Below are 24,393 nucleotides of genomic sequence, written 5' to 3'. Positions count from 1 at the left end.
GAGTACTGACACTTTTCGTAGTTGTCACAGCAGATGGATGGGCTGGCAGTCACCTTGATGAGGCTGGCCCTGGACCCTTACTCACTCATAGAAGGTCTATATTTTTTCACAAATTCAATCACTCATACAGGCACTCATTCATTTCTTTATTCAATGAACCAACATTTGCTGGGTGCCTTCTATATGCCAGATCTTGCGCTCTGCCCTGGGGCTATGTGAATGACCAGGATGCTCGCAGCCTAATAAGGGAGAGAGAGGGACCACACGATCCAGCAAGCTGCCTGCTGTGACCAGGGTGGCATAGGCGCTTCCTCAGAGGACAGAAAGAGGAAGAGGTGTGTCAGAGGATGCTTCCCTGGGGACACAGAGCCGGGCCTTGAGCAATGAATGGACGTTCACCATTCTGAGGATTAGGAAAACTCCCTAGATATGGAGGCTATAGGCTTTGGAGTAAAGGGACAGGGAAAAGTGACCCTATGCTATGGCCTTTCCCAGGGCTGGGGCACGGGCTGGCCCGGACCCCTCTCTGTGTATCTAGCTGCATGCAGAGCCTGCCACTGAGATAGACCAAACACAGTGAGTCCAAATTTGAATGCCACCTACCCCATCCTGCTCCCCATCCCTCGTTCCTTCCCTGCGTATTATCGCCAGCATCAAGCCAGGAACCTAGGTGTCCTCCTGAACACCTCTTTTTCCCTGAAGCTCTAGTGCCAATCGGTCACCAGGCTCTTGCCACCATTTCTCTTGTCTTCCCCTCCCCCATGCCCCCTCTTGGTGCGGTCCTGTCCCTGGGGGGCTGCACAGGCACCCTCTCTACCATCTTGCCTCTGGCCTCTCCTGCACTGCATCCTTTGCGAGGTCTCCAGCACTGGTCCCAGAGCCTGGCCACAGTGAGGGCTCAATCCCTCCATGCCTGTTCTCAGAAACCATCCGATTTGATCTTTACATTGTTCAAACGGGAAAGCAGAAGTCCAGAGAGGTGCAGACACTTGTCTGAGGTCAAACCGCGGGAGAGACCTGAACTTGGTTCTTCTGGCTTGCAGGCTCTTTTTCTCAGTGCCAGGGCCACACAGGTGCTGTTCCTTTGAGTTCAGGAGGGTGGCTTGGGTGTGAGCAGTCAGCAGGAGGTACAGGCCTTGGAAATGGCTGGGCTCAGGGTCTGAAGGGAGGGAGGACCTGGGAGTGAAGATGGGGCCTCATCCAAACCCTTCATTTTTCATCACCAGGAATCCCTCTTTAGTTTGGGTAACTGGACCCCCGAATCTCACCCTGACCCCATCCCTCCGGCTGATAATCCATGCCTTATGTCTCCTCGCCCTGCCTGGGTAGTCACCGGAGGCTCTGGATCTGGGTGGTGGGTCAGACTTCCCCAGCACCCCAGGGCCCCAGGCCCTCCATTTGCTCCACTCCCTCCCGCATCTGCCCTGGCTTGCTCTGTCTCCTTGGGGCAGCTGGCTTTTGTCCCAGTGGATCATAGGAGCAGCTAGGGTGGGGCTGTAGGAGGGGCTCCCCAGTAGGCCTCACTTCTCCCATCTCACATGGTTCCCATTCTGTACCCAAGGATGTCTGGGAGCCCACATACAGACCTCTGAGCCCTCCCGCCTGCCCTTCCACTCTCTGGGGCCCACAGGATGGCTGGGTGTTGGGGGGGAAACTGAGGGAGAAAATCTGTGGACGTGGGGACCAGGAGACTCTGTGTGACCCAGGGCGCATCCCCCTTCGAAGATCAGTTTCCCCAGCTACAAAAAAAGAGGAGCTGGGTGCTGGGATTCTGTAAAGTAGGCAGATAGATGTGAGTCCAGCTGGAGCATGCACCCTGGCCACCCTGGAATCTGAGTCAGGAGATCTTTGGAAAGAATGCCTCCTGATAACGGATCACCTACTCTGTGCTAGGCACTGACTGCATCAGGAAGTTTGTGTGCATTACCTTATGGAATCTTACAACAGTTCTCTGGGATGGGTCTTATTAGCATCCACGTCTCATAGAAGAGAATACTGAGGACCAGAGAGGTTAAGTACCAGGTCCAAGGAGGCACAGCTAGTAAGCTGTAGAGGCTGGATTTGAATTAGGTCTCCTGGACTTGGAGTCTGCTCTTCATTCTGGCAGTAGAGGCTCAGGCAGAGACACGTGACCTTAGAGGGCAGAGCCCAGCCCTTGGGGGGAGTCCGTCCTCCCTGTTGGATCTGAGGGTAGTGGGTTTCCCATCCCGGAGACTGTGTGCAGGCCCGCCTGGACTGCTCCTTTTCCGTCCTCCTTCCGCTTGGGGGTGGCGGTGGGGGTGGGGGTAGGGTATGTGGTTCTGAGCGGACGTTTCTAGGCTGAGATACCAGCCCTGAAGCCCTGGGTGTCCTCGGCATTGCACATCATCTCCGGGCCTCAGTTTCTTATCAACCAAATGGACACACTTCTGGTGCTACTGGGTTTTAAAGGCTCAAGTGTCTCACGGATCTCGGGTGAAAAACCACCTTAGTGGCCGTCATAGAATAATTAATAAAATGTCTTGGCTGGAGCAGGAGCGGAGGAAGTAAGTGGGCGGGGGCCGAGGTGACAGCTGGCTGGAGAGGTGGAGCCAGGGAATGGGTGGGGAGGGGCGGGCCAGGCGGGCCAGCGCTCCGGGGCAGAGTTAGAGACGCACCCAAGGAGCAGGCAGTCCGCATCCCGCATCCATCAGCCGCCCTGCACCATGAGCCGTAAGTCCGGCCCCGGTGGCCCCAGACTCCCCTTTGCCTCCTGGTGGAGCCTTGAATGCCAGGCTCAGCCCTTCATCTCTCTCCCTCTGCAGGGCGGAGTGTCTCGCTCCGGTTCCCGCTGCTTCTGCTGCTGCTGCCGCCATCCCCTGTCCTGCCAGCGGACCCCGGGGCACCCGCGCCGGGTAGGCGGCCCCTTTCCTGCCCCCGAAGAGCCCCAGGTCCCTGCGTCCCTGGCCTGGCCCCCACCCGCCTCTCCCCTCCGGCCGGCCCAGCTTCCCCTTTCGGCTCGTGGTGCCTGGGAGGGGGGAGGGGGCTGAGGCTGTCGGTGGGATGGGGGCTCTCTGCAGACCCCCGGGGGGTGTGGCTTTGGCTAGGACGCCACTGGGTTCTTTTCGGGGGAAAAGGGCAGACTGGGATCTCGGGCCGGCTTTGGGAAAAGGGACAGCTTCTCTCCAGGCCCTCACCTGTTCTGGGCCCCCAGCAGTCCAAGCTCATCCCCAACAATCCCGCTGTTTCCCCTGCGGGCCACTTTCGAAGGAAGCAACAGGCGCCAGGGGAAGGCGTGCTGGCGAGTTCTCTTTCTCCAGCTTCTAACTTGCTGGTACCCTTCCGGATTCCCAGCCCCAGTGGAGAAGATCTCCCTCGGTGAGGACCCCGGGTACACCAGCCACTCCAGAGACAGTGGAGGTGAAAATACGCTTACGGGGCTGGGTTGCTCCCCCTGAGGTTTAAATCCTCACCTGTGAGGTCCCCGCTGGGCAGACGAGTTAACTGAGGCTCAGGTAGGGGCTATAACCCTCTCAAGCTCACACTGGGCCTGGTGGGCTCAGGGTTGGAAGCTGGATCTACCTGACTCTAGGCAATTTGCAGGGTCTTTCCTCAGAGTCCTGCCTGCCCTCCTCACCCGCTGCCAATGGACCCTGGTTTCATCACCCCAAAGAAGACGGGGAAAGTCAGATCCTGTAAAATTCCCACCTTCCTCCCCCTCCACCATGCATGTACCAGGTTCCAGGTGAAGGACTGCAGCTCCTCCTTCGGACAGCCTCCCTGCCCCAGCTTACTGCTTGTGTGTGTGTGTGTGTGTGTGTGTGTGTGTGTGTCTGTGCAGGGTCTGGACAGAGCTTCCTTCATCACCTAGCTGTGTGAGCTCTGGGTCTCCATTTCCCATCTGCAAAATGGGCTCAACAGAGGATGGTGGGGGGGGGATCTGAGCCTTCTGTTGTGATGCTCAGAGGAGAGAGAAAGGGTACCTATGTGAACTGGGAATCAGACCAGGTTTCCTGGAGGAGAGGGTTTGAGAGGGTGGCATTTGGAGAAGTCAAGGAAAGGATGGAGGATGCTGGGCACGAGCAAAGGTCTAGTTTGTGGGAAGAAGAGGAGGAAGACCCTTGTGGCCAGCACTTTACAGTTTACAAAGCCAGGCTGTGGGCATCTCTGGTGTTGGTGCTCACAACAGCCCTGCCAGGGAGATGTCAGTCCCATTCTACAGAAGGGAACTCTGAGGCCCAGAGGGGTGAGCCCATTTGTCTGAGACCCCAGGAGCAGAGCCGGGGCTGACTAGGCTGACCCAGTGGCCCTTTTTGTTAGCCCCTGGATCAGCCCAGCACTTCCTCTGAAGCCCCATTCAGCCCCATCCAGGCCCCCAGGGCACCCAGGGCTCACCCTGCCTGTCCTCCTGTGTCTGTTCACCAGTACTTAGTGAGCCATGGTCTGTGCCATTTTGCTTTTAGCCTTTTCTACTTATCTTTATATTGTGTTTAAACAGAATTGTTTTCTTCACTCCACAAACATTCCCAGGGGATTGCTTCATGCCAGTCTTTGGCTGCAGCCTGGAGACAGAGCTGGGAGGAGCTCGCAGTCTGGTGGAGGAGATAGAAATGCCCACAGACTGTCATCCAAGGGGGTCAGGGCCATGACTGAGGGAAGCACAGGGGTGTGCGGGGCTCGGGGGTGGGGGGCAGTTATCTCTCATCCCTTACATGTGAGGAATTTCGGGAGGCTTCTTGGAGGTGGTGACGTTTGACCTGGACCCCGAAGGAGGTGGTGAGTTGGTGGAAATCCTGTGAGGTTTTACTATGAAACTCTGGAATGGGTCTTCCTGGCAGAAGCAAGGGCATGAGCTGAAGCCTAAAGGTCTGAACTGTGGGAGTGGAAGGGCGCCCAGGGAACAGTAGGACAGAGGCAGCTGCTGGTGGACATGGGCCTTTGGATGCAGAATGAGGAGATGGACTTGGGCCTCAGGGTAACTGGGAGCAGGAGAGTGAGATTGGGCGGATGACTTGGAGGTGAGACTGGAGGCTGGGGAACCGTTAAGGAGGCTGCTGCAAGGGTCAAGGAAAGAACGGAGGACCCGTTGGGTGTTGGGGCAGAAGGTTTGGGCTGCCTTCCTGTTTCCAAGTCTCTGGGTGAACTGAGGTCCAAGATGCTTGGACATTCAGGGGAAGCATCTGCCCTGGAAAGCCAAAGCCTGTGTTTTGTCCCCAGAGCGGCAGCAAAGGCTGATTCACCCAGGAGACGAGGGCTGCAAGCTTACGTGGGGGCAGGTGGCGGGAGAGAATGTTGCTTCTGCGTCTCTTGCGATGGACGAGGTGGAGTCCGGCTTGGAGGACAGGGGTGTGCCAGGGCTTCCTTAATGCTCAAGTTCATCCCCTCCAGTTCCTGGACTTGGCTTAGTGCTCTCTCTTTGGCTAGGGATAGGGCATGACCTGGCAACCAGAGCTCCATGCCAGGCAGAGGGGCCTGAGGCCAGCTAACCCTGGCACGTGGGGCAGGAACCCCGCCTGTGCCAAACCCTCCTGCTGCCTGCAGCCTCCTATCTGCAGCACCAGCAAGGTCTGTGGGCTGGGAGAGGACTTCCTCTTCCAGCCATCGGGGCCTGCTGCGGTGGTGCCTGTCGGCTGGCCACTGACCTGGTGGGGTGTAGGGCCTGGGGCCCAGGTCTGGCTGGTCAGGGCCCCCTTTTTTTTTTCTCTTTGGCTGCCAAGCTCCTGGAGCTTCTCTAAATATTATTCTTAGGGAATTTCAGTCCAGCCTCTTTCTTTAACGGGCCCTCTTGCTGCCTGGTGCCTCCAAGTCCTGACGACTTGGTGTTCCCTCACTGTGCCTGGAGCCCTGACTCCTGGGCTGGGGGACATTTCCTTGCCGGATCCTCAGAAAGTTCTGGAGCCGGGACGTCCTAAACAGTTCCTCATCGGTGGGAATGTTTGCAGTGTGGGCTTGCTGATCAACCCCACCTCTGGGCTGGCTTGAAGACGCAGTGAGAGCAAGCTGCAAGGTTCTCTGCTGATGGGGCTAGGGAAACATATTGATGCAAATAACCCAGATATTTGGAGATAGATTGGCTTCGCCCAGAGTTGAGAAGAGAAGGGGAGGCAGAGAGGGAGGTTTTTCCTTAGAGCCTGTCTGTTCCCTCCCCTTCCTGGAAAACACTGAAAAATCAGGCCCAGAGGGTACAGGGTACTTGCCCAAGGACACACAGCCAGTGAAGAGCAGTCACTCTCCCACAGACCTTCGCCCACAGCACCTACTTGGCGCCTCGCCCTGTGCTGGGTGTGGGAACTCAAGGCACTTTAGACTCTGTGTCTGCATCTCCCTAGTTCTCTTTCTTGATGTTTTATCATACAGGGTGTCCTCCGCTGGGCACGTGAAAGCATGCGGGATTTAAGTTAGACTGAAGGAAGGCCTTGCTTTGTGAATAGTTCCCAGAGCTCTGGTTGCAGTAGGGGATGGCGCTCCCTCTGGGGTCCTGGTTTCATTCGTTCTGGATTTTCAGGTCCACCTTGAAGGAAAGGTGACAAACCTATCTCACCTGGGGTCATCCCCAGCCTGTGGAACAAAGTGACTCTCCCTCTGCATCCCTTCCCCAAGTCCAGGCATGGGCCCCTCCAGGAGGAGGAAGGGCAGGGAAGAGAAGGGAGTTCATCTTGGCTCTGCAACTTTGAAGCAGTGGGGCCTGGGCGAGTCTCCTCATGGGTGGCAGGGTTGGGGGGGGTGGCAGGGCTAGGGGGAGTCTCACCCACCCACCAGGGAGTGCCGAGCAGATAAACGAGGTAGATATGCAAGGTTGGACGGTCAGCCAGAGCCCTGGCTTCCCGGCCCATCGTGACCGTGCAGCTGAAGGGGGGGAAGCAGCACCTAGTCTCCTCTCTGCCCACCCTGACGTCATGGGGCCGCCAGCGGCAGCTGCTATCCTTGCTGGGGAGAACTTTCCCTGCCCTGGGGCCGCCGGTGTTTATGGAAAGATCGGGAAGAGGAGGGAGGGAAAGTTGGGCAGCAGGTCTGGGAGGGAGGGACCTCTGCCCACGCCTGGCACACACACTCTCCTGACAGTAGAGGGATTCGGGCAGGAACTTCTGCATCTGGGGACACAGCTCTGCTGCCTGCTGAAGCCCTCAAGCCAGACTTCAGGGCCAGCTGCGGGGGTGCTGGGGAAATCAGGGAGACCCTTTGGCCAAGCTTGGGCTGGCTGGTCTCCTCGCTGCAGTTTAAATTCCACAAACATTTGTTAAGCTCTGGCCACCGCATCTGGATTCCCTGGGTGGCTGGATCTCTCCAGGACATGGGTTGAGCCCCAGCTGTGTGCACAGCCTCTGTGAGGGAGGAGAAAGTCAGGGAAAGCCCTTTTCCTTGGAGGCTTGTGGTAGAGCAGAGCAGGTCGAGCTGGAACGTGGAGCAGGGGCGAGAGAGAGCGGAGTGTGGACATTTAGGGGGCGGCTTTCTGGTGCATGTGCAGTGGGCAGGGGCAGGTAGATCTGGAGGGAATTTACTAGGGAGGAGCCGCAGCCTGGGTCAAGGAGGGAGCAGAGCTTTCGGCTTTGGGGCTGCGGGATGGGCTGCCACAGAACAAACTGAGTTCCTTTTGGGATCCCTACTGGGGGAGAGATGGGGAAACAGCCCGGAGAAGGGCTGCACCTCAGCCCCTGTGCCCGATGAGTGGTAGGGTGACCCGTTGGTGACAGAGGGCCTGGTGCGCCAGGGTCGGGAGCTGGGCAGTGTGGCGCCACGGGAGCTCCTGGGCAGAACAGCAGAGTGTCCTGAGCAGGAGGGATCGATGAGATCCCAGGTCCCTGAGCCCGCTGCACGGCTGAGCCTGAGCTCCCTGGCATTTCTGGGCCTGTGGCTGTAGGAGGGGAGGGGGGTCCTGGCAGGCCCCTGCCCTGGGCCCCACCTGCCGGTCCGCCTGCGATGGTCTGATAAGGCCTTTTTGTTCAGACTTCTTCCCGTGGGTTCCTTCTTTTTATGCCCTGCAAGGGTCACAGAGGTGCTATTGTGGGGCTGTGGGGAGTTGCCAGGACTTAAGCAAAACTATTTGCATGATCCTGTGATGTGAGGAGCCCTAAACCAGAGGTTCCTGCCCTCTGATCACAGCATCCTGAGGTGACTTCTCAGGCTCCTCCCGCCCGTTGCTATCCTCTTGACCCCCTATAATCAGATGCACAAAGAATCAGAGTTCCCTGTAACGTTGGCTCTGAGCCCAGTTAAGGAATTGTGTTTGCAGGAGGGACCTGGTGTTTTCTGTGGAAGGCCAGGGAAGGAGCTGCTGCCAGGACAGGCGCCCTGGGTCTGCAGGAGGCCTGGCTCTGTTCCTTGGTCTTGGCCGAGTCGCCACCTCTTCCCGAGCCTCGGTGTCCCTCGCTGAGCTGTGAACGAGCACTGAGGGAGCTCCAAGGAGTCTCTGACCTTGCTGTTGGAGAATCATTGAAGCTGTGGTTGGGGAGATCTGGGTTAAGACACAAGGAGGGACTTCCTGGGGGGGGGGTTTCTCCAGGGGGTTGGTGGGGGTGATGTTAGAGCTCCACTCACCCTCTGGAGAGAGTTTTCCGGCCACATCTCTCCTGTTCTCGTGGTGCCTGACCTCCCTCAAGATCCTAGAGCCCAAACTCCACCCTGATGTGAGCCGGGGCTGGGTCTATCAGGACGGGAGCTGAGACTCCCCTCAAACCCATTCTCTGTCTTCCGGGTTCTGGGAAACATCTTTCCTTGGACTTGATGGCTGAGTGTCTGGGGGTGGGGTGGAAGTGAAGGGATGGGCAGTTGGTCTGGTGCCACTTGCTGGGTGACCCATCTGGGTTTCCCCTTATTTGGCCTCAGTCACCCCACCCCTTCTGCCTATAACTGGGCGTTGTGATACCTGCTCTTCCTTCCCTTCTGCAAAAATAAAGGGATGGTAGGTCCTGGTGCCCAGAGGTTGGGGGTTGGTCTGAGAATCCCTATCCTTTTCCCTTTACTGAACCCCACAAACTCTGCCCTTGGTGCTGAGCTGTGACTTGGCAGAAGGTGAATGCTCTAGAAAAGCCTGTGGCTGCAGTGTCTTATCAGCTGTTTCCTAGTCTTTGATGTCACAGCCTGGGGCCTGGACTCTTCTCCTGCCCCACTTTGGTGGCAGCAGGGAGGGAGGAGGGGACTTCCCCTGGTGGCCTGATGTGGGGAAGACTGGAAACCCAGAGCAAGGTCTGGAAACGGAAGGGCCAGGGGCTTTCTGTTCATAGCTGTGGGGACAGAGAGGACCCTTGGGGAACACAGGAGTCCAGTAAGTTAGGAGAGAGCTGTGACTGGACTCCATGCCTCTGGCCCCAACGAGAGGTCACCCTGGAGTGGTCTCTGATCTCTGTTTCTCCCCACAGTGAACCCCTGTTGTTACTATCCATGCCAGCACCAGGGTATCTGTGTCCGCTTCGGCCTTGACCGCTACCAATGTGACTGCACCCGCACGGGCTATTCCGGCCCCAACTGCACCATCCGTGAGCTGGGCCTCCAGCCCCAATCCTTCTCCCCTGGGCTCGTCCTCCAAGACCCCCACTTCCTACCCTCACTTCCGGCCGTGGCCCTGTTCTCTTTTCTTGCCTGCCTTTGACCTCTGACACTGCCCCTGACCTGGCTCCAGTGCAAGCCCTCACTCCTGGCACACCCCACTCCCTGATTCTGGGCTCTGTAGTGAGTTTTCACTGCCCAGCTCCGGCCTTACTGACCTCAGTCCCTGGTCCTGTCTCCTGTCCTCATGTCTGGTTCTGGCTCTGTCATGTGCCATCACTCCCAAGGTTCCATCCTTACCCCTGCCCCAGAGGTTCTACCCTGTTCCATCCTGTCCCTCATCCCCCGTTCCCATCTTCCACTCTGGCTGCTTCCGGTCCTGCCAGGAGGGCCTGACTGAATGGCTCCCACTGCCCTCACAGCTGAGCTATGGACCTGGCTCCGGACTACTTTGCGGCCCAGCCCCTCTTTCCTCCACTTCCTGCTGACGCATGGCCGCTGGTTCTGGGAGTTAGTCAATGCCACCTACATCCGGGACATGCTCATGCGTCTGGTACTCACAGGTGGGTGGGGGCAGGGCCCTCCTAATCTAGGGGAGCAAGAAATCCTGCCACTTCCTGGAATTCTTGGCACCTGATAAGGGCAGGGGTTGGGGGCGGGGGGGTTCTAGGGTGCCAAATAAAAAAAGAACAACCCAGGGAATTCCCTGGCCGTCCAGTGGGTAGAACTCCGTGCTTTCACTGCCGAGGCGCGGGTTCAATCCCTGGTCGGGGAAGTAAGATCTTGGCCGCATGGGGGGACAAACAATAGAACAACCCAAGAAGAGGTGGGGAAGGGGGCGTGTAACTGGGGGCAGGAACCCCTTGTCACCATTATTTTCGCCCTCTGCAGCGCGTTCCAACCTCATCCCCAGCCCCCCCACCTACAATGTAGCGCATGACTACATCAGCTGGGAGTCCTTCTCCAATGTGAGCTACTATACGCGTGTTCTGCCCTCTGTGCCCCGAGACTGTCCCACGCCCATGGGGACCAAAGGTAATGGCGATGGGGTGAGGGGGCTGGGCCTGGGGGTGTGTCACAGGAGATGCTTAGTTCTTCTCTTAGGGAAAAAACAAGCAGAAGAGCAGTTACTGACCCATTTCACAGATAGGTGGACCAAGGCAAGACACGCATATCCAGAACCAGGGATGAGGACAGGAAGAGGTTGTGGAGGGGTCTTGCCTGAGGTCAGTGGCAGAGTCAGACTAGTGCTTCCATATTTCCAGGTTGCCTCTCTGCCTGAACCTTGTCTACTAAATGGGTGGGATCCTGCTGGGATGGGGGTGACTTTAAAGTTGAAATGGGGGAAGGAAAGAATAGTGAGCTATTTATTGGGTGCTAACTCTGAGTTTGGGTCTTTACTAATGTAAACAGTCTTATGTGCTTCATCGGTGCAGTTTACACATAAAGTCAAATTTTTTCTTTAGTTGTTCAAGACCCCCACTTGGTCTCATTGGCAGGGGTCTTCTTCCCAAGACCTTCTTCCTTATCCGCTCCTGATTGTCCTCAGACAGGGGGGTTTACTCAGTTTAGAGCCATCAATTCAGTTTCAAGTACACAAAGGAGAATACAGTCACATTCCTTAGGTATCACCTGTGGCTGCTTTCCTGCTGCATCAGCCAAGCTGAGCAGATGCGACAGAGACCACATGTTGGCAGAGCCTAAGATAGTGACTATCTGGACTTGTACAGAAAAAGTTTGCTGACCCTTGGTTTAAAAGATCCCATCTCACCAGTTTTCTGCCAGTTACATTGGCACTCCTCAAATCCACTGCATAAAATAGATATCATTTGCCCTATATTATAGAAGAAGAAATTGAGGCTCAGAAAGATGGAATGACTTCTCCATGTTCACACAGTTAGTAAATGGCATAACCCATTTCAGACACAGGCTACCTTGCTCCATGGCTGGGGAGTCCAAGTTCTTCTGTTCGTTTGTTTTTTCTTTCTTTTTTAGGGGGAGGGGGGTTAACTTGTACAAAGTAGCAAACATACACAAAAGTTGAGAGAAAAGTATAATGAAGTCCTATGTATCCTTCTCTGGGTTTCAAGATTTGTCCACAATTTGCCAATGTTATTTCTTCTATCCCCTCTCACCTTACTTTTTATGGAGTTTTTAAAAACAGATTCCAGATATCATGCCATTTCACCCATAAATACTTCTAGAGTCTTTTGGTAGAGAAGGTGCAAGGGGCCATCAGGTGGGAGGGAGGTGGTCCTGCGGAGGCCACTCTGGGCTTCCTGCGTGGACCAGTTCGGTCTGGCGAGCCTGGAAGGCCCTGAGGCAGGAAGATCCAGACAGGAAGCAGCTACTGCTCTTTCCCACCTGCCCAACCAGGGAAGAAGCAGTTGCCAGATGCCGAGCTCCTGAGCCGTCGCTTCCTGCTCAGGAGGAAGTTCATCCCTGACCCCCAAGGCAGCAACCTCATGTTTGCCTTCTTTGCGCAACACTTCACACATCAGTTCTTCAAAACTTCTGGCAAGATGGGTCCTGGCTTCACCAAGGCTTTGGGCCATGGGGTGAGTACCTGGGAGGGGCTCGGGACTTCTCTGGGCTGCACTTGGCACGTGGAGGTTGTTACAGGTGGGGCAGGACCCAGAGGTCTGAGTGGACCCTCTCTCTGTCTTCAGGTCGACCTTGGCCACATTTATGGAGACAATCTGGAACGTCAGTATCACCTGCGGCTCTTTAAGGATGGGAAACTCAAGTACCAGGTAGCACTGGGTCTTGGGATGGGGCGTTGGGAAGAACCTTCCACGGTCTTCCCTGGCAGAGGCTGTTGGTGGGGGCCTCCAGGGTGTCCTGAGATGGCCAGCTGCGGAAGCTGGAGGTGTGTGGTCGGAGGAGAGACAGCAAACCCTGGGAGAGGGTGCCAGGCAAGAGAAGCAGACGAGGAGCAGACGTGGCCTCTCATGTTCTCCTGGGAGGTGGATTTTGGGGCTCCATAGGAGATGAACATTTCCAGCCTGCATTTATTCATTTAATTATTCTACAATATTAATTGGGCACTATGATGTGCCTGGCACAGGGGAGCAGTGGCTGTGATAGTTATGGGCCCTACCCTCAAGCTCCTCAGGGACCACAGACGCAAACAGTAGGGTGCTAGTTCCATGAGGACTTTTCGTCTGAACTCGCACTGTTCGATGGTGGTAGAGCCACATAGGTAATTAGCTCATGCACTTCTCAAATCCACTGCATAAAATAGGTATCATTTGCCCTATTTCATTGCTGTGAGCCACATCTAAGTTATTGGAATTTTTCTAGTGGCCACATTAAAAAAGGTAAAAAGCAACAGGCAAAATTGATTTTAATAATATATTTTTAATTTAACCCAATATATCCAGAATCTTATCATTTCAACATGCAATCAACATAAAAATTGTCAATAAAATATCTCACTATTTGTGCTAAATCTTCAAAATCTGACCTGTATCTTACACTTATAGCACATCTCAATTTGGGTGCCGGATTTTCGTTGGAGATTCTGATCTGCATTTAGATTTCATAAAATTTACAGTTGAGAAAGTAGATTCACATGTCCAAGTTGTTGTAGGCATAAAGACTTCCCAACAGCTGAGGTATCTGTTTTAAAATTTAAATCTAAAGAAAATAAAATTAAAAATCCAGTTCCTCATTCACACCGACCACATTTCTAGTGCTTAGTAGCTGCACATAGCTAGTGGCTACCATACTGGACCATGCAAATCTAAACAAACAAAAACCAAGACACAAAGTTCATTGCTGAATCTTTTGGGCTAAGAACAGTACTTGGCATATGGTAGGTCCTCGGTGTGTATTTGTTGAGTGAATGATGACACTGCCATATAATTAATTACACTTGCGATGGCTGCCACCAGGGAGAAGCCACGAGAGTGTGCAGAGGATGGGGAAGGCTTCCTTAGGAAGTACGAATAAACCAAGAGTTGCGTGAAGGATGAGGAGGAGTTAGGGAGGCCAAGAAGGGCACAGGACAGGCCAGGTTCTCAGGCATCGAGGCTGGAGAGGGGAAGTCAGCTTGAGTGAATTCAAGGGAGTAAAACGAGGGAGATGCTGCTGGACACCTGAGTGATTCCCGATGAGCGAGGGTCGTGTTAAGGATTTCTGATTTCTGCCAAGAGCAGAGAGAGGACTTGGAAGGGTGTTAAGCCAGGGTGTGATGCTAGATTTGGGTGTTTTAAAGGATTGCTCTGGCTGCAGAGCCGAGAACGGACTGTCTGGGGGGATGGAGCCACTTACGGGGGGAGTCAGGGTGGAAGATGAGGGTAGCTTGGAAGAGGGTGGCGGCAGAGGGGAGAGAGAAAGGGACTCACTTTAGGAGGGAGAATCCACAGGCCTTGGTCAGGGAGGCCGGGCAGCCACCCTGCGTGTCACGGGCAGCTGTCAGTAGGAGTGGAAGGGTGTCCGCTGCGCAGGTGCATGCACCCGGCCCCTCCCCAGGTTACCAGGTGCCCCCATCCTGCAGGTGCTGGACGGAGAGATGTACCCGCCATCGGTGGAAGAGGCGCCCGTGCTGATGCGCTACCCCCCGGGCATCCCGCCCCAGAGCCAGATGGCAGTGGGCCAGGAGGTGTTCGGGCTGCTTCCGGGGCTCATGCTCTACGCCACACTCTGGTTGCGTGAGCACAACCGAGTGTGTGACCTGCTGAAGGCTGAGCACCCCACCTGGGGCGACGAGCAGCTCTTCCAGACAGCCCGCCTCATCCTCATGGGTGAGGACTCCAAGCCAGCCTCGTCCTGGAAGGTCACGCCCTCTGTCCTGAGGAGCGGAGTGGAGGGTCTGGGGACAGAGACATTACAATTCTGAACAGGGTCCTTCCCCTGTGTGAGCCTCACTTTCCAAATCTACACATTGGGAATAATGATGGTTGTAAGGATTTGTTGAGATGATGAATGGGAAAGTACTTAGCACATAGTAGGCCTTCAGAAAATGGAGGGCTGCGGTAGCTGATTATTAGCTGGGTGACTAGCAGCAAATCTGATTAGCCACCCCAAATCTCAGTTTCCCCATCATCCCAGGAGCACTCAGGGACATCCTCAGCAAATACCCTAGCTTGCCTGGGCTTCGGGAATCCTTGTTTCCTGCCCTGCATGCATCTGCCGTCCTGGAGGTTGGTAGCTTCTGGGTGCCTCAGGGACAAGATATTTTTGTGTCCCCTACAGGGGTGAGCCTGCAGCCTAAAATGTCAGATGGTTTTTGGCCTGGGAGCTTGGCCCCCCCCGACACCCCTGTCCAGACCGTATTCGCTCTGAGTCACCACTGAGCCTCTGCCCCCGCCTCTGAGCATCACTGGGCGTGACTGTTCCCAATTATAGTGGCTGATTCACTGGTGCCTGGAAGAGCCATGCACTGGGGTTAGGAACGGCCTAAAGAACGAGAAGGGGCTGGTTCAGAAGTGCCAGTATTATAGAGACTTTGATCAGAGAGGGCAAGTCTGTGTCTGCAGGCTGCCCAGCATACTGACTGGTGATGAAGCTGTGGCCAGAGGCGGGACTCCTAGGGCCCTGCACCTCCGGTGATTCATTCAACCCTCCCCGACAGCCTTAGGACCCAGATAGGATTACCCTTTGTTGTGAAGATTAAGATGCAGAGAGGGTAAGTGAATTCTCCAAGGCCATTCGGTGCAGAGAGACTTGAACCAGGTCTGGCTGCCACCAGAGTTTATGCTGCTTCCACCACATCTTGAGGGGAGTGCTTTCCTGAGTGGGGAGGAGGTGTGAGCCTTAGTCTAATCTTTTGTGACTTGTGCGTATGGGGAGGGGATTCTCCCCTCACACCTCCACGTAGCGTTCCCACTTCTACACGTATTGACCCTCCATATTATGCCAGGCCCTGTACCAAGCAGTTCAGGTGCATTCATTGTCTACTCCTCTCAGCGACCCTGTGAATATTGTTATACTGGTATGATTCTAGTACACATTTTACAGATAAGGGGAGTGAGCTTCAGAGAGAGTAAGTAGCACAGCCCCAGCTCGGGTGGCTAGAAATGGTGAAGCCAAGATTTAAACCCAGGTCTGCTGATTGCAGTTCCGGTGGCTCCAGATCAATTTGCTAAAAGTCAATTTGTCTAGTGGTTAGTTGGCCAAAATATCAGCTTCTTCTAATATCTAGCTGACCAGTTTTCATTGTGTTATGGAATGTTCCTTTTGTGTCTTCCCTGGCTCTTTGCTCTGTAGCTGGTTCCTGAGGGGACAGAGGAATTTGATACATAGGAAGATAGGAGGATTATATTTGGGACGAGGTTCACTTATGTCTCCAGTGTCCCTTGTTTGCTGCTGCAGCTCTTAGAATGGTCTCTTGGGAGCTCCCCTCACCCCCATCATCTTAGGCACGCTGAGATTCCCTCACTAAGTTAATCTCTACAAGCCCATCTTTTGTGGTGTCTCCAGCCTCTTTTAATGGGCTGTGGGAAGGTGGCCACCCGAGGGTCACAAAACCCATCCTCAGATACTTCCTTTGCATGTCCTGCTCAGCCCGGCCTGTGACGTCCCCAAGGAACATGGGACTAGCAGATGGCTCCTGTCTTGGGACATCAGTGCAGCCTGAGACAGAAAGTTCCATTTTCACGCCCCGTGACAAAAAGGCAAAGTGAAAGTGGCCAAATAAAATCAAACAACCATTACAATGGTAAAGAGGCCAAACCAAGCCCTTTGCATGAACTGGCCCACTTCCCAAGCCTAGTGGCTGAGTCCCTGTGCTCTGTTGACCCCATTCCCCATCCTTCGTCCCAGGGGAGACCATCAAGATTGTGATCGAGGAGTACGTGCAGCAGCTGAGTGGCTACTTCCTGAAGCTCAAGTTTGACCCGGAGCTGCTGTTAGGCACCCAGTTCCAGTACCGTAACCGAATTGCCATGGAGTTCAACCAGCTCTACCACTGGCACCCGCTCATGCCCGACTCCTTCCGGGTGGGCCCCCAGAACTACAGCTACAAGCAGTTCCTGTTCAACACCTCCATGCTGGTGGACTACGGGGTCGAGGCCCTGGTGGACGCCTTTTCTCGCCAGCCCGCGGGCCGGGTGAGCCCCAGAGGAGCGCTGGGGAGGGCCGCTGGGCTCTGGGATCCAAACCCTAGTTTTCTGTGAAAGGGGGAGAGTGTCACCCCTACTGGGAGGTCGTGATCATTCCTTCATTCATTCTCTCGTTCTTTCATTCATTCAATGATACCAGGCGTTACTCCAGGTGCCGGGGATGCAGTGGTGAACCGGGTCAATGTGGTTCTTGGGTCCTTGTATTTTTGGTGCGTACACCCTAGGAAGGAACAACAGTCATGTGACAGCTAACATCGTTTGAGCACTTACTACATGTTAGGCACTGTACCAAGGGCTTTTCTGATGTTTTCAGAATTATAAGAGCATGTTAAGAACCACAGTATAGAAAGCCCACCATGCTCTGGGAACTCAGAGAGGGGCTTCTGGCCCAGAGTTGGGGATTGTGGATAAGGAAGTGATGTTTGAGCAGAGATCCAAACAATGGATAGGGGTCTCCCAGGGCAAGAGGTAGCGTTCGTGGCCCGGGGTCTCTGTGTTCCAGATGGAGGGGACAGCATGGCAAAGGCCCAGAGGTCAGAGGGCATGGCAATTTGAGGAGCAGGTAGACATTCAGGGTATGGCAATATATGCAAAAGTGCCTGCACATAGTAGGTCTTTATTACATCAGAGGCCTCTGTATGGGCTGAATTGCCCCCTGCCCCAAATTCCCATGTTGAAGTCCTAACCTCCAATACCTCAGAATGTGACTGTATTTGGAGCTAGGGTCTTTAAAGAGTTAATTAAGGTAAATGCGGTCATTGGGTGAGCCCTACTATGACCGGCGTCCTTTTAAGAAGAAGAGATTAGGATATAGATGTGCATAGAGGGAAAACATAGGGGAAAGATGGCCATCTCTAAGCCAAGGAGAGAGGCCTCAGAATGAAACCAACCCTGCTCACACCTTGATCTTGGACTTGTAGCCTTCAGAACTGTGAGGAAATAAATTTCTGCTGTTTAAGCCACCTAGGCACTTTGGTATGGCTGCCCTAGCAAAATATATAGCCTTTCCCTCTGGAATTTCTAACTAACTTCCTCCTAGATCTTCCCTTCCCTATGTTTGGAAGCTCCCATCTCCTTCCCTAGCTCCCCTCAGCCCCTGCTTCTCTCTCATACTTATCCCTCAGCCCTACCATGAAGTTGTGGTACCACATGGATTTAGGTTTCCCCCTGGTAATTTGACTGTAATTAGCATATGCTGCCGCCAGTGGGCAGCTGCTGGCTGGTTTACGGCCTCTGTTCTTTGTGGGGACACAGACATTAACAGAGACAATAACTCGTGTGCGGGGCTTCATGGTTTCCAAAGAATTTTCAAGCAATGTCCATGGTGACATGTGTCAAAAGCCCTGGTATTTCCTGGTACCAGGCAGAAGGGTCACAGAAGTGTGTGGATTCTCAGGATATCAAAGCGAGTGTGAGAAGTGATAAAACAGGGCCTCCCCTGATAATCCCCACCCGTGGTTCCATCTCGGGGTTACCGTGTGACCAACGCTGTGATAACTGCTTTGTATTCTTTATCTCGATTATTTTACCACAAGCATATCAGACTCATGCTTCTACCTTCCTCATTGTTGCATATGAAGAAAGAGAGGCTTAGCATAAGTAATTTGCCTACAGTCCCTGTATTTGTTTCCTAGGGCTGCAAAAGGAACACAAACCAGGGGGCTTTAAGCAGCAGACATTTATTCTTTTTCTTTTTTCGGAAGTTCAAAATATCACCTTTATTACTGATAAAGCTGATTCTAGAAAACCTAAAGCAGGCTTTTTAATAATAAACCCCCAAATAGACAAACTTGGCTACCAAGACGTGGAAGCATGGAAACAAGGAAAGCCTCTCCCAACATCCTCCTGTCTCCCCAGAACAAGGAGTGTGAGAGAAAACATACTACCTGGTGTCAACTGAATTCAAGAGCGGCAGAGGGGGCAGCTTGAACGACGCACGCCTAGTTGCTGTGCTCAAACTCACCAATGATACTCAGTTACTCCTCTTCTAATAAGGAGTGAGGGGGAGAGGTTGGAAAAAGATGCTGACTGTCAGGCTACTGGGGTTTCCTCCATAGACAAAGAAACATCCGGAAAAGGAAAGAAATATTCCCACCTTACACCTGAGAAGTATCACCTTTTATTCATTTATTCATTGATCCATCCAATCATGCATTAAACCTTTACTACACGTTACTAACATCTAGGCCATGAAAAAGATCAACCCTCAAACATTTCTCTAGAAAGCCCTTGTAGTTAACTCCCCCAGATGGTATTAATACCAATCAGAAATTTATTGTTGCACAGTTCTGGAGGCTAGAAGTCCAAAATCAAGGTGTCGGCAGGGCCGTACTCTTGCTGAAGGCTCCAGGGGAGAATCTGTTCCCTCCCTTTCCCTCAGCTTCTGGTGGTGGCTGACAATCCTTGGGGTTCCTTGGCTTGTAGAAGCATCACTCCAATGTGGTGTTCTCCCTGTGTCTCTGTTTCCTCTTTTAATCAGGACGCCAGTCATTGGATCTGGGGCCACCCTAGTGGAGTATGACCTTGATTACATTTATTTGCAAATAAGGTCACACATTCACAGGTGCTGGGGGTTAGGACTCCAACACGTCCTTCTGGGACACAGGCAAGTCAATCCACAACGGGCCCCACAGCTTGTAAATGGTTCAGCTGAGATTGGCACCAGCCTCCGCTGGCTTTGCCCCAGGGTGTATAACTTCACCCAACTATGCTTTTCCTCTTTCTCACCCAATTGTCCTTGTTCTACCCAAACAGAACTCTTTCTTTAGCATTATGATTATCAATTCACCCTGAGCAATAGATCTTTCTTTAGATGTATGCTCCTTTTTTTTTTTTTTTGACAATTCTTTTGCATTAAGAATATCTTTTTAAACTTTTTATTTTATATTGGAGTAGAGTAGATTAACAATGTTGTGATAGTTTCAGGGGTACAGCACAGTGATTCAGTTATACATATACATGTATCTATTCTTTTTCAAATGCTTTTCCCATTGAGGTTGTTACATAATATTGAGCAGAGTTCCCTGTGCTATACAGTAGTAGACCTATGCTCCTTAACAGTTATGAATCAGATTTTTTTTTCTGGAGCCTTCTTTTTTTTTTTTTTGGCTGTGCTGTGTGGCTTGTGAGATCTTAGTTCCCCAACCAGGGATTGAACCCTGGCCCTTGGCAGTGAAAGCTCAGAGTCCTAACCACTGGGCTACCAGGGAATTCCCTTTGGAGCCTTTATCTCACCAGGTTACTTGGGTTTTGAACCCTATTTCCCTCCCTTCACAGGATATATTACACCACCCCCTTGGTCTTGAAGTAAAACTACAAGTTTAGTTAAACTAAATGTGTTTATATATTACACTTTTCATGGCAAGATTTTAGTTCCCTCCCTGCTAGCTCACCACAATTCCACTCCCAGGAGGCTTGGCAGAAAGAAGGAGAAACAGATGTAATCACCTGTCCCTGTGTGTAGCTTTATCTGGTCTGAATGGAGTGACTTGATACTCTGTGTTCCTACCCTCTAGCTCAGTTTCTCTTTTCTAGTGGTGGCCGGTTACTAGGGGTTCACTTTTTTTTTTTTTAATTTGCTTATTTACTTATTTTTGGCTGTGTTGGGTCCTTGTTGCTGCGCGTGGGCTTTCTCTAGTTGCGGCGAGCGGGGGCTACTCTTCGTTGCGGCGCGCGGGCTTCTTTTTGCAGTGGCTTCTCTTGTTGTGCAGCACGGGCTCTAGGCACATGGGCTTCAGTAGCTGTGGCACGTGGGCTCAGTAGTTGTGGCTCGCGGGCTCTATAGCGCAGGCTCAGTAGTTGTGGCGCAAGGGTTTAGTTGCTTTGCGGCATGTGGGATCTTCCCAGACCAGGGCTCAAACCCATGTCCCCTGCATTGGCAGGCGGATTCTTAAACACTGCACCACCAGGGAAGTCCCCGGGGTTCACTTTTTAATACTAGATGCTCAGTAAATTTTATTTAATCTCAATTCTGTGATATAGAGAATGGAAAGCAATAGAAATAGGTTCCTTAGCAGAATCCATTAAAAGATTAAACATCTTTGTTCTATGATAAAAACTGATTTGGAGAGTGACAGACACATGTCAGTTCTGCCAGGTAGAGTTTAAAAAATATCCTAGGAAAGGCATAAGGTTTTGGCCCCTCAAACTAACATTTGTCCATCCGTCTGTTTCCATCACTTGAAAGCTCAGAAACCTTTCTGCCTTTTATTTCCAGATCTGAAATGCCAGTCCCCTCTGCTTGAGCTCTGGACTGTGGCCGTGCTGGCCATCTCCTCTGCAGAGTCCTAGTTGCTGAACCTAATAGTGCCAGAAACTTCCTTAACAGAATGTTAGGGGTTCTCACCTAAATTCAAAGGGCTGGGGAACAGTGTGTCTGGTGAGTGACTAGAGAAGTCCTCCTGGCCCACTCCACACTCTAAAGATGAGGAAGCTGAGCCTCACAGGGGGTCCCTGAGAAAGCATGGCAGTGCAGACCTAGGGCCAGGTTCCCAGCTTGCTGGCTGCTAGGCTGAGCCATCCTTTCTGCTCAGAAGGGACTCCTGACCTGAATTTCTTCTCCAGGACGATGTGGCCTGGCTCTCAGACCACAGCTGTGTTTATCTCTTGGCAGATCGGCGGGGGTAGGAACACGGACCACCGTGTCCTATACGTGGCTGTGGAAGTCATCAAGGAATCGAGAGAGTTGCGGCTGCAGCCCTTCAATGAGTACCGCAAGAGGTTTGGCATGAAGCCCTACACATCTTTCCAGGAGCTCACAGGTGAGCAGCTGTTTCCCGGCCATGGCTCCTGTCCTCGAGGGGTTTGAGCTGAAGTGAAGGAGACATTGAGGAAACAGAACGGGGTGATCCATGTGGCCAGCACATATGGGATCTGAGGGGTGTGGGAGCACGGTGCCAGGGGTGGCGAGGGGTGGCAGATGACTGCTTGGGGAGGGAAGGTGGCTTCTCAGCTGGGTTTGAAGGATAAAAAGGGATTTTCCGGGACTTCCCTCGCGGTCCAGTGGTTAAGACTCTGCACTTCCACTGCAGGGGGCGCAGACACGGCACAGCCAAAAAAGAAAAAAAAAAGGGATTTTCCAGGTGAAGGATAGAGGGAAGAACATTCTAGGTGGAGGAGCAGAAAGTACAAAGGCACAGGGGTTAAAAAGAATGAGCCTAAAAAAAAAAGTGAGCCTATTCAGGAGAACAGTCCTAGGTGTGGCTGGGTAGAGGTTAGTGATAGGAGGCTGCCTCAGACTGTGTGGAATCTTGGATTCTACGCTAAGATTTTGGGTTTTATTCTGTCTAGTGGTTCCTAAGTCCCATTTACGGACCAGCTACCTGAGAATCACTTAGAAAACTAATTAAAAATACCAAATCTGAGATGTCTCTTCCAGAGATTCTGATTCAGTAGACCTAGGTGGTACCCAAGAATCTGTATGTGTGACTATATATATCTCTCCATACATATATGTATGTGTATGTATATACACATGTATGTATATGTAAGTGTATATATATAAAACACAAATTGTATAATATATGTATAATAAATATATGTAACATATATGTCTATATGTCATATATATATATATATATATTTGTTGTTGTTCAAGATCCCCAGTTGTTGGGCAGCCAAGTTTGGGGACCCCTGTCCCAGACAATGGGGGTGCCACTGAAAGGTTTTGACCAGGGTGTGACATGACCCCTGACTGTGTACTGGTACCCTGTGGAGGGTGGACTTGAGGAGACAGGTAGGGACACTCCATGTCTGTCTCCGATGACAGTCCAGAGAGACAGAAAGAACATTGTCGCTAAGTTTCTATGTGATCTTGGACAAGTGGCGTTGCATCTCTGAGCTCCGGTAGAACGCAGGGTCTTGGACCAGGATAAGGCCTTGAAACCTGCCTGTGAAGGAAACAAGATGGGTAGCTTCTACCTGTTGTAATGATCAGGTAATTAGGGCACAGAGAAGTGGGGTGAGTTGCTCAAGGTCACACGCTGTTTGGTGGCAGATCCAGGCCCTTGACTCCATCTGCAGTAGCAAATTCCTTCCCTAGATGCAGCCCCGGAGCAGGGTCAGTCAGCCGGGCCAGATTTTAGGGCATGTGCTCATTTGCTCAAGGTGCTCTTCTGAAGTCCATTCTCCTCCCCAGAAAAAGGTGGACCTAGAAGATTCCCTCCCCAGATGAACCGTAATGGATGGCATCATGATTCTGACTTTGGCTTCTCCCCCTTGTAGGAGAGAAGGAGATGGCAGCTGAGTTGGAGGAGCTGTATGGAGACATCGATGCCTTGGAGTTCTACCCAGGGCTGCTTCTTGAGAAGTGCCCTCCAAACTCCATCTTTGGGGAGAGTATGATAGAAATTGGGGCTCCTTTTTCCCTTAAGGGCCTCTTAGGGAATCCTATCTGTTCTCCGGAGTACTGGAAGTCGAGCACATTTGGCGGTGAGATGGGTTTCAACCTTGTCAAGACGGCCACGCTGAGGAAGCTGGTTTGCCTCAACACCAAGACTTGTCCCTATGTCTCCTTCCACGTGCCGGACCCCCGCCAGGAGGACGGGCCTGGAGGGGAGCGGCCATCCACAGAGCTCTGAGGGGACAGGGCAGCAGCATTCTGGAGGGTAGAGCTTACTGCTCATCATTCCAGAACGCTGAGGCCAGGGTTGATAGTCTTCAATGTTGGGTTTCTGATTTGGTGTTGAGAGCATCAGGGTGGACATTTAGAACTCTGGGTCTCTCACCACGATCTGGAATACTGTGGTCTTGTTTGTCGATCTAGAATGCTGAATTCCTGGTGAACCATCTAGAATGTTAGGAGTGGTTCTCCTTCGGAATGCCAGAACACTGGTTTCCTGGTTGATCACCTAGAATGTCAGATTTCTGGTTGATCTGGAATACAGGCATTCTAAAATATGGGACTCCTGATGGAATCATCTAGAAAGTTAAGGGGTTCTTATTTTGCATCCTAGAATTCTGGGTGGTCCTCCAGAGTGTTGACTTTCTGATTGGTTATTCAGAATGTGGTGTTCCTGGTTGCTGATCCAGAGCAGTAGCTGGTGTGCTAGATCTGTCCTGTCCTGAATGTCTGGAGCATTGATGGTCCATTTTCCTGTTCAGTGAGACATCCACAGAGCAGGGGAATCTAATGTCTAATGAGAATTCATTGCCTGAATCTGTGCCTGCACAGAGGAGGCAAGGAGGTGGGGTGTTCTTCTTGGGACCCCAACTGAGACCCTGGTCTGAGGATATAGAGGGAACAGGTGGCTTTTTCCAGGCCATTGATTGGAAGCCACCAGAGCTCTGTTGTTGCCCAGATCTTGACTCACGGCAGCTGTTTTTCATGAAGTTAATAAAGTTCTTTTTCCAAATTGCCTGCTACGCTTTTGATACCATCCCCAGAAGCAGAGGTAACACGGAAGTGACCTTTCTCCTAGCCACAGGCTAAATGTGCTGGAGGTTTGCAGCAGGAGACTTTCCACTGGGATCCCTGGGCCTGTCATGGTCTAGATCTTTCACTGCTAATGTTTCATCCCCCCCACCCCACCCCCCCATCCTGTGGGTTAGGAATTGCTTTCTCCAGGCTGCTCTCCTAAAATGCCCAACTCCCCAGCCCCAGGAAATGTAGCGTTCAGTTCCCACCATCTGATTAAAACAACTTCCTCCCTTACTGAGCATACAACAGAGACGAAAGGCATCTGGGGAGGAGAGCATTTACTCTGTGCCAATTTTACACATTTCATTCTCATTTATTTTCAACCCAACAGTGTGAAATAGGTGGTATAATCCACGTTTCAAAACCAAGGATACCGAGACTCGGGGCGGTTAAGTGACGTGCTCCACATGTGCCAGAGCCAGGTTAGGACCCAGGTCTGGCTGAATCTAGAGCTGTGCTCTTTCCTCC

General features: G+C 52.5%; 1 protein-coding gene and 1 long non-coding RNA gene across 6 annotated transcripts; one reads left to right on the top strand and one right to left on the bottom strand.

The window, feature by feature from the left end:
- Positions 1–132: 132 nt before the first annotated feature.
- On the bottom strand, positions 133–9,307 carry LOC309663669. The gene is made up of 2 exons (XR_014265394.1): positions 8,196–9,307; positions 133–1,159 (listed from the first exon to the last, which is right to left on the bottom strand). It is a non-coding gene; the product is annotated as an uncharacterized lncRNA (long non-coding RNA).
- Positions 2,576–23,860, top strand: PTGS1 (prostaglandin-endoperoxide synthase 1). 5 transcript variants are annotated; one of them, XM_082467866.1, is made up of 12 exons: positions 2,576–2,691; positions 2,784–2,873; positions 3,313–3,378; positions 9,315–9,431; positions 9,864–10,004; positions 10,333–10,476; positions 11,818–11,999; positions 12,111–12,194; positions 13,943–14,189; positions 16,210–16,496; positions 21,121–21,268; positions 22,731–23,860. In XM_082467866.1, exons 1-12 carry the CDS (start codon positions 2,685–2,687, stop codon positions 23,084–23,086), a joined length of 1,869 nt encoding a protein of 622 aa, XP_082323992.1. In that variant the 5' UTR covers positions 2,576–2,684; the 3' UTR covers positions 23,087–23,860. The 5 variants fall into 5 exon arrangements, with proteins under 5 accessions (XP_082323992.1, XP_082323993.1, XP_082323994.1 ...); XM_082467867.1 differs by lacking the exon at positions 3,313–3,378; XM_082467868.1 differs by lacking the exon at positions 9,864–10,004.
- The last annotated feature ends 533 nt before the right edge of the window (positions 23,861–24,393 follow it).

Source organism: Balaenoptera physalus, assembly GCF_965194825.1.
Source record: "Balaenoptera physalus genome assembly, chromosome: 7".
In the NCBI taxonomy this organism is placed as follows: domain Eukaryota; kingdom Metazoa; phylum Chordata; class Mammalia; order Artiodactyla; family Balaenopteridae; genus Balaenoptera; species Balaenoptera physalus.
The sequence above is the reverse complement of the archived record's forward strand: the minus strand, read 5'-3'. Positions and strand labels throughout refer to the sequence as shown.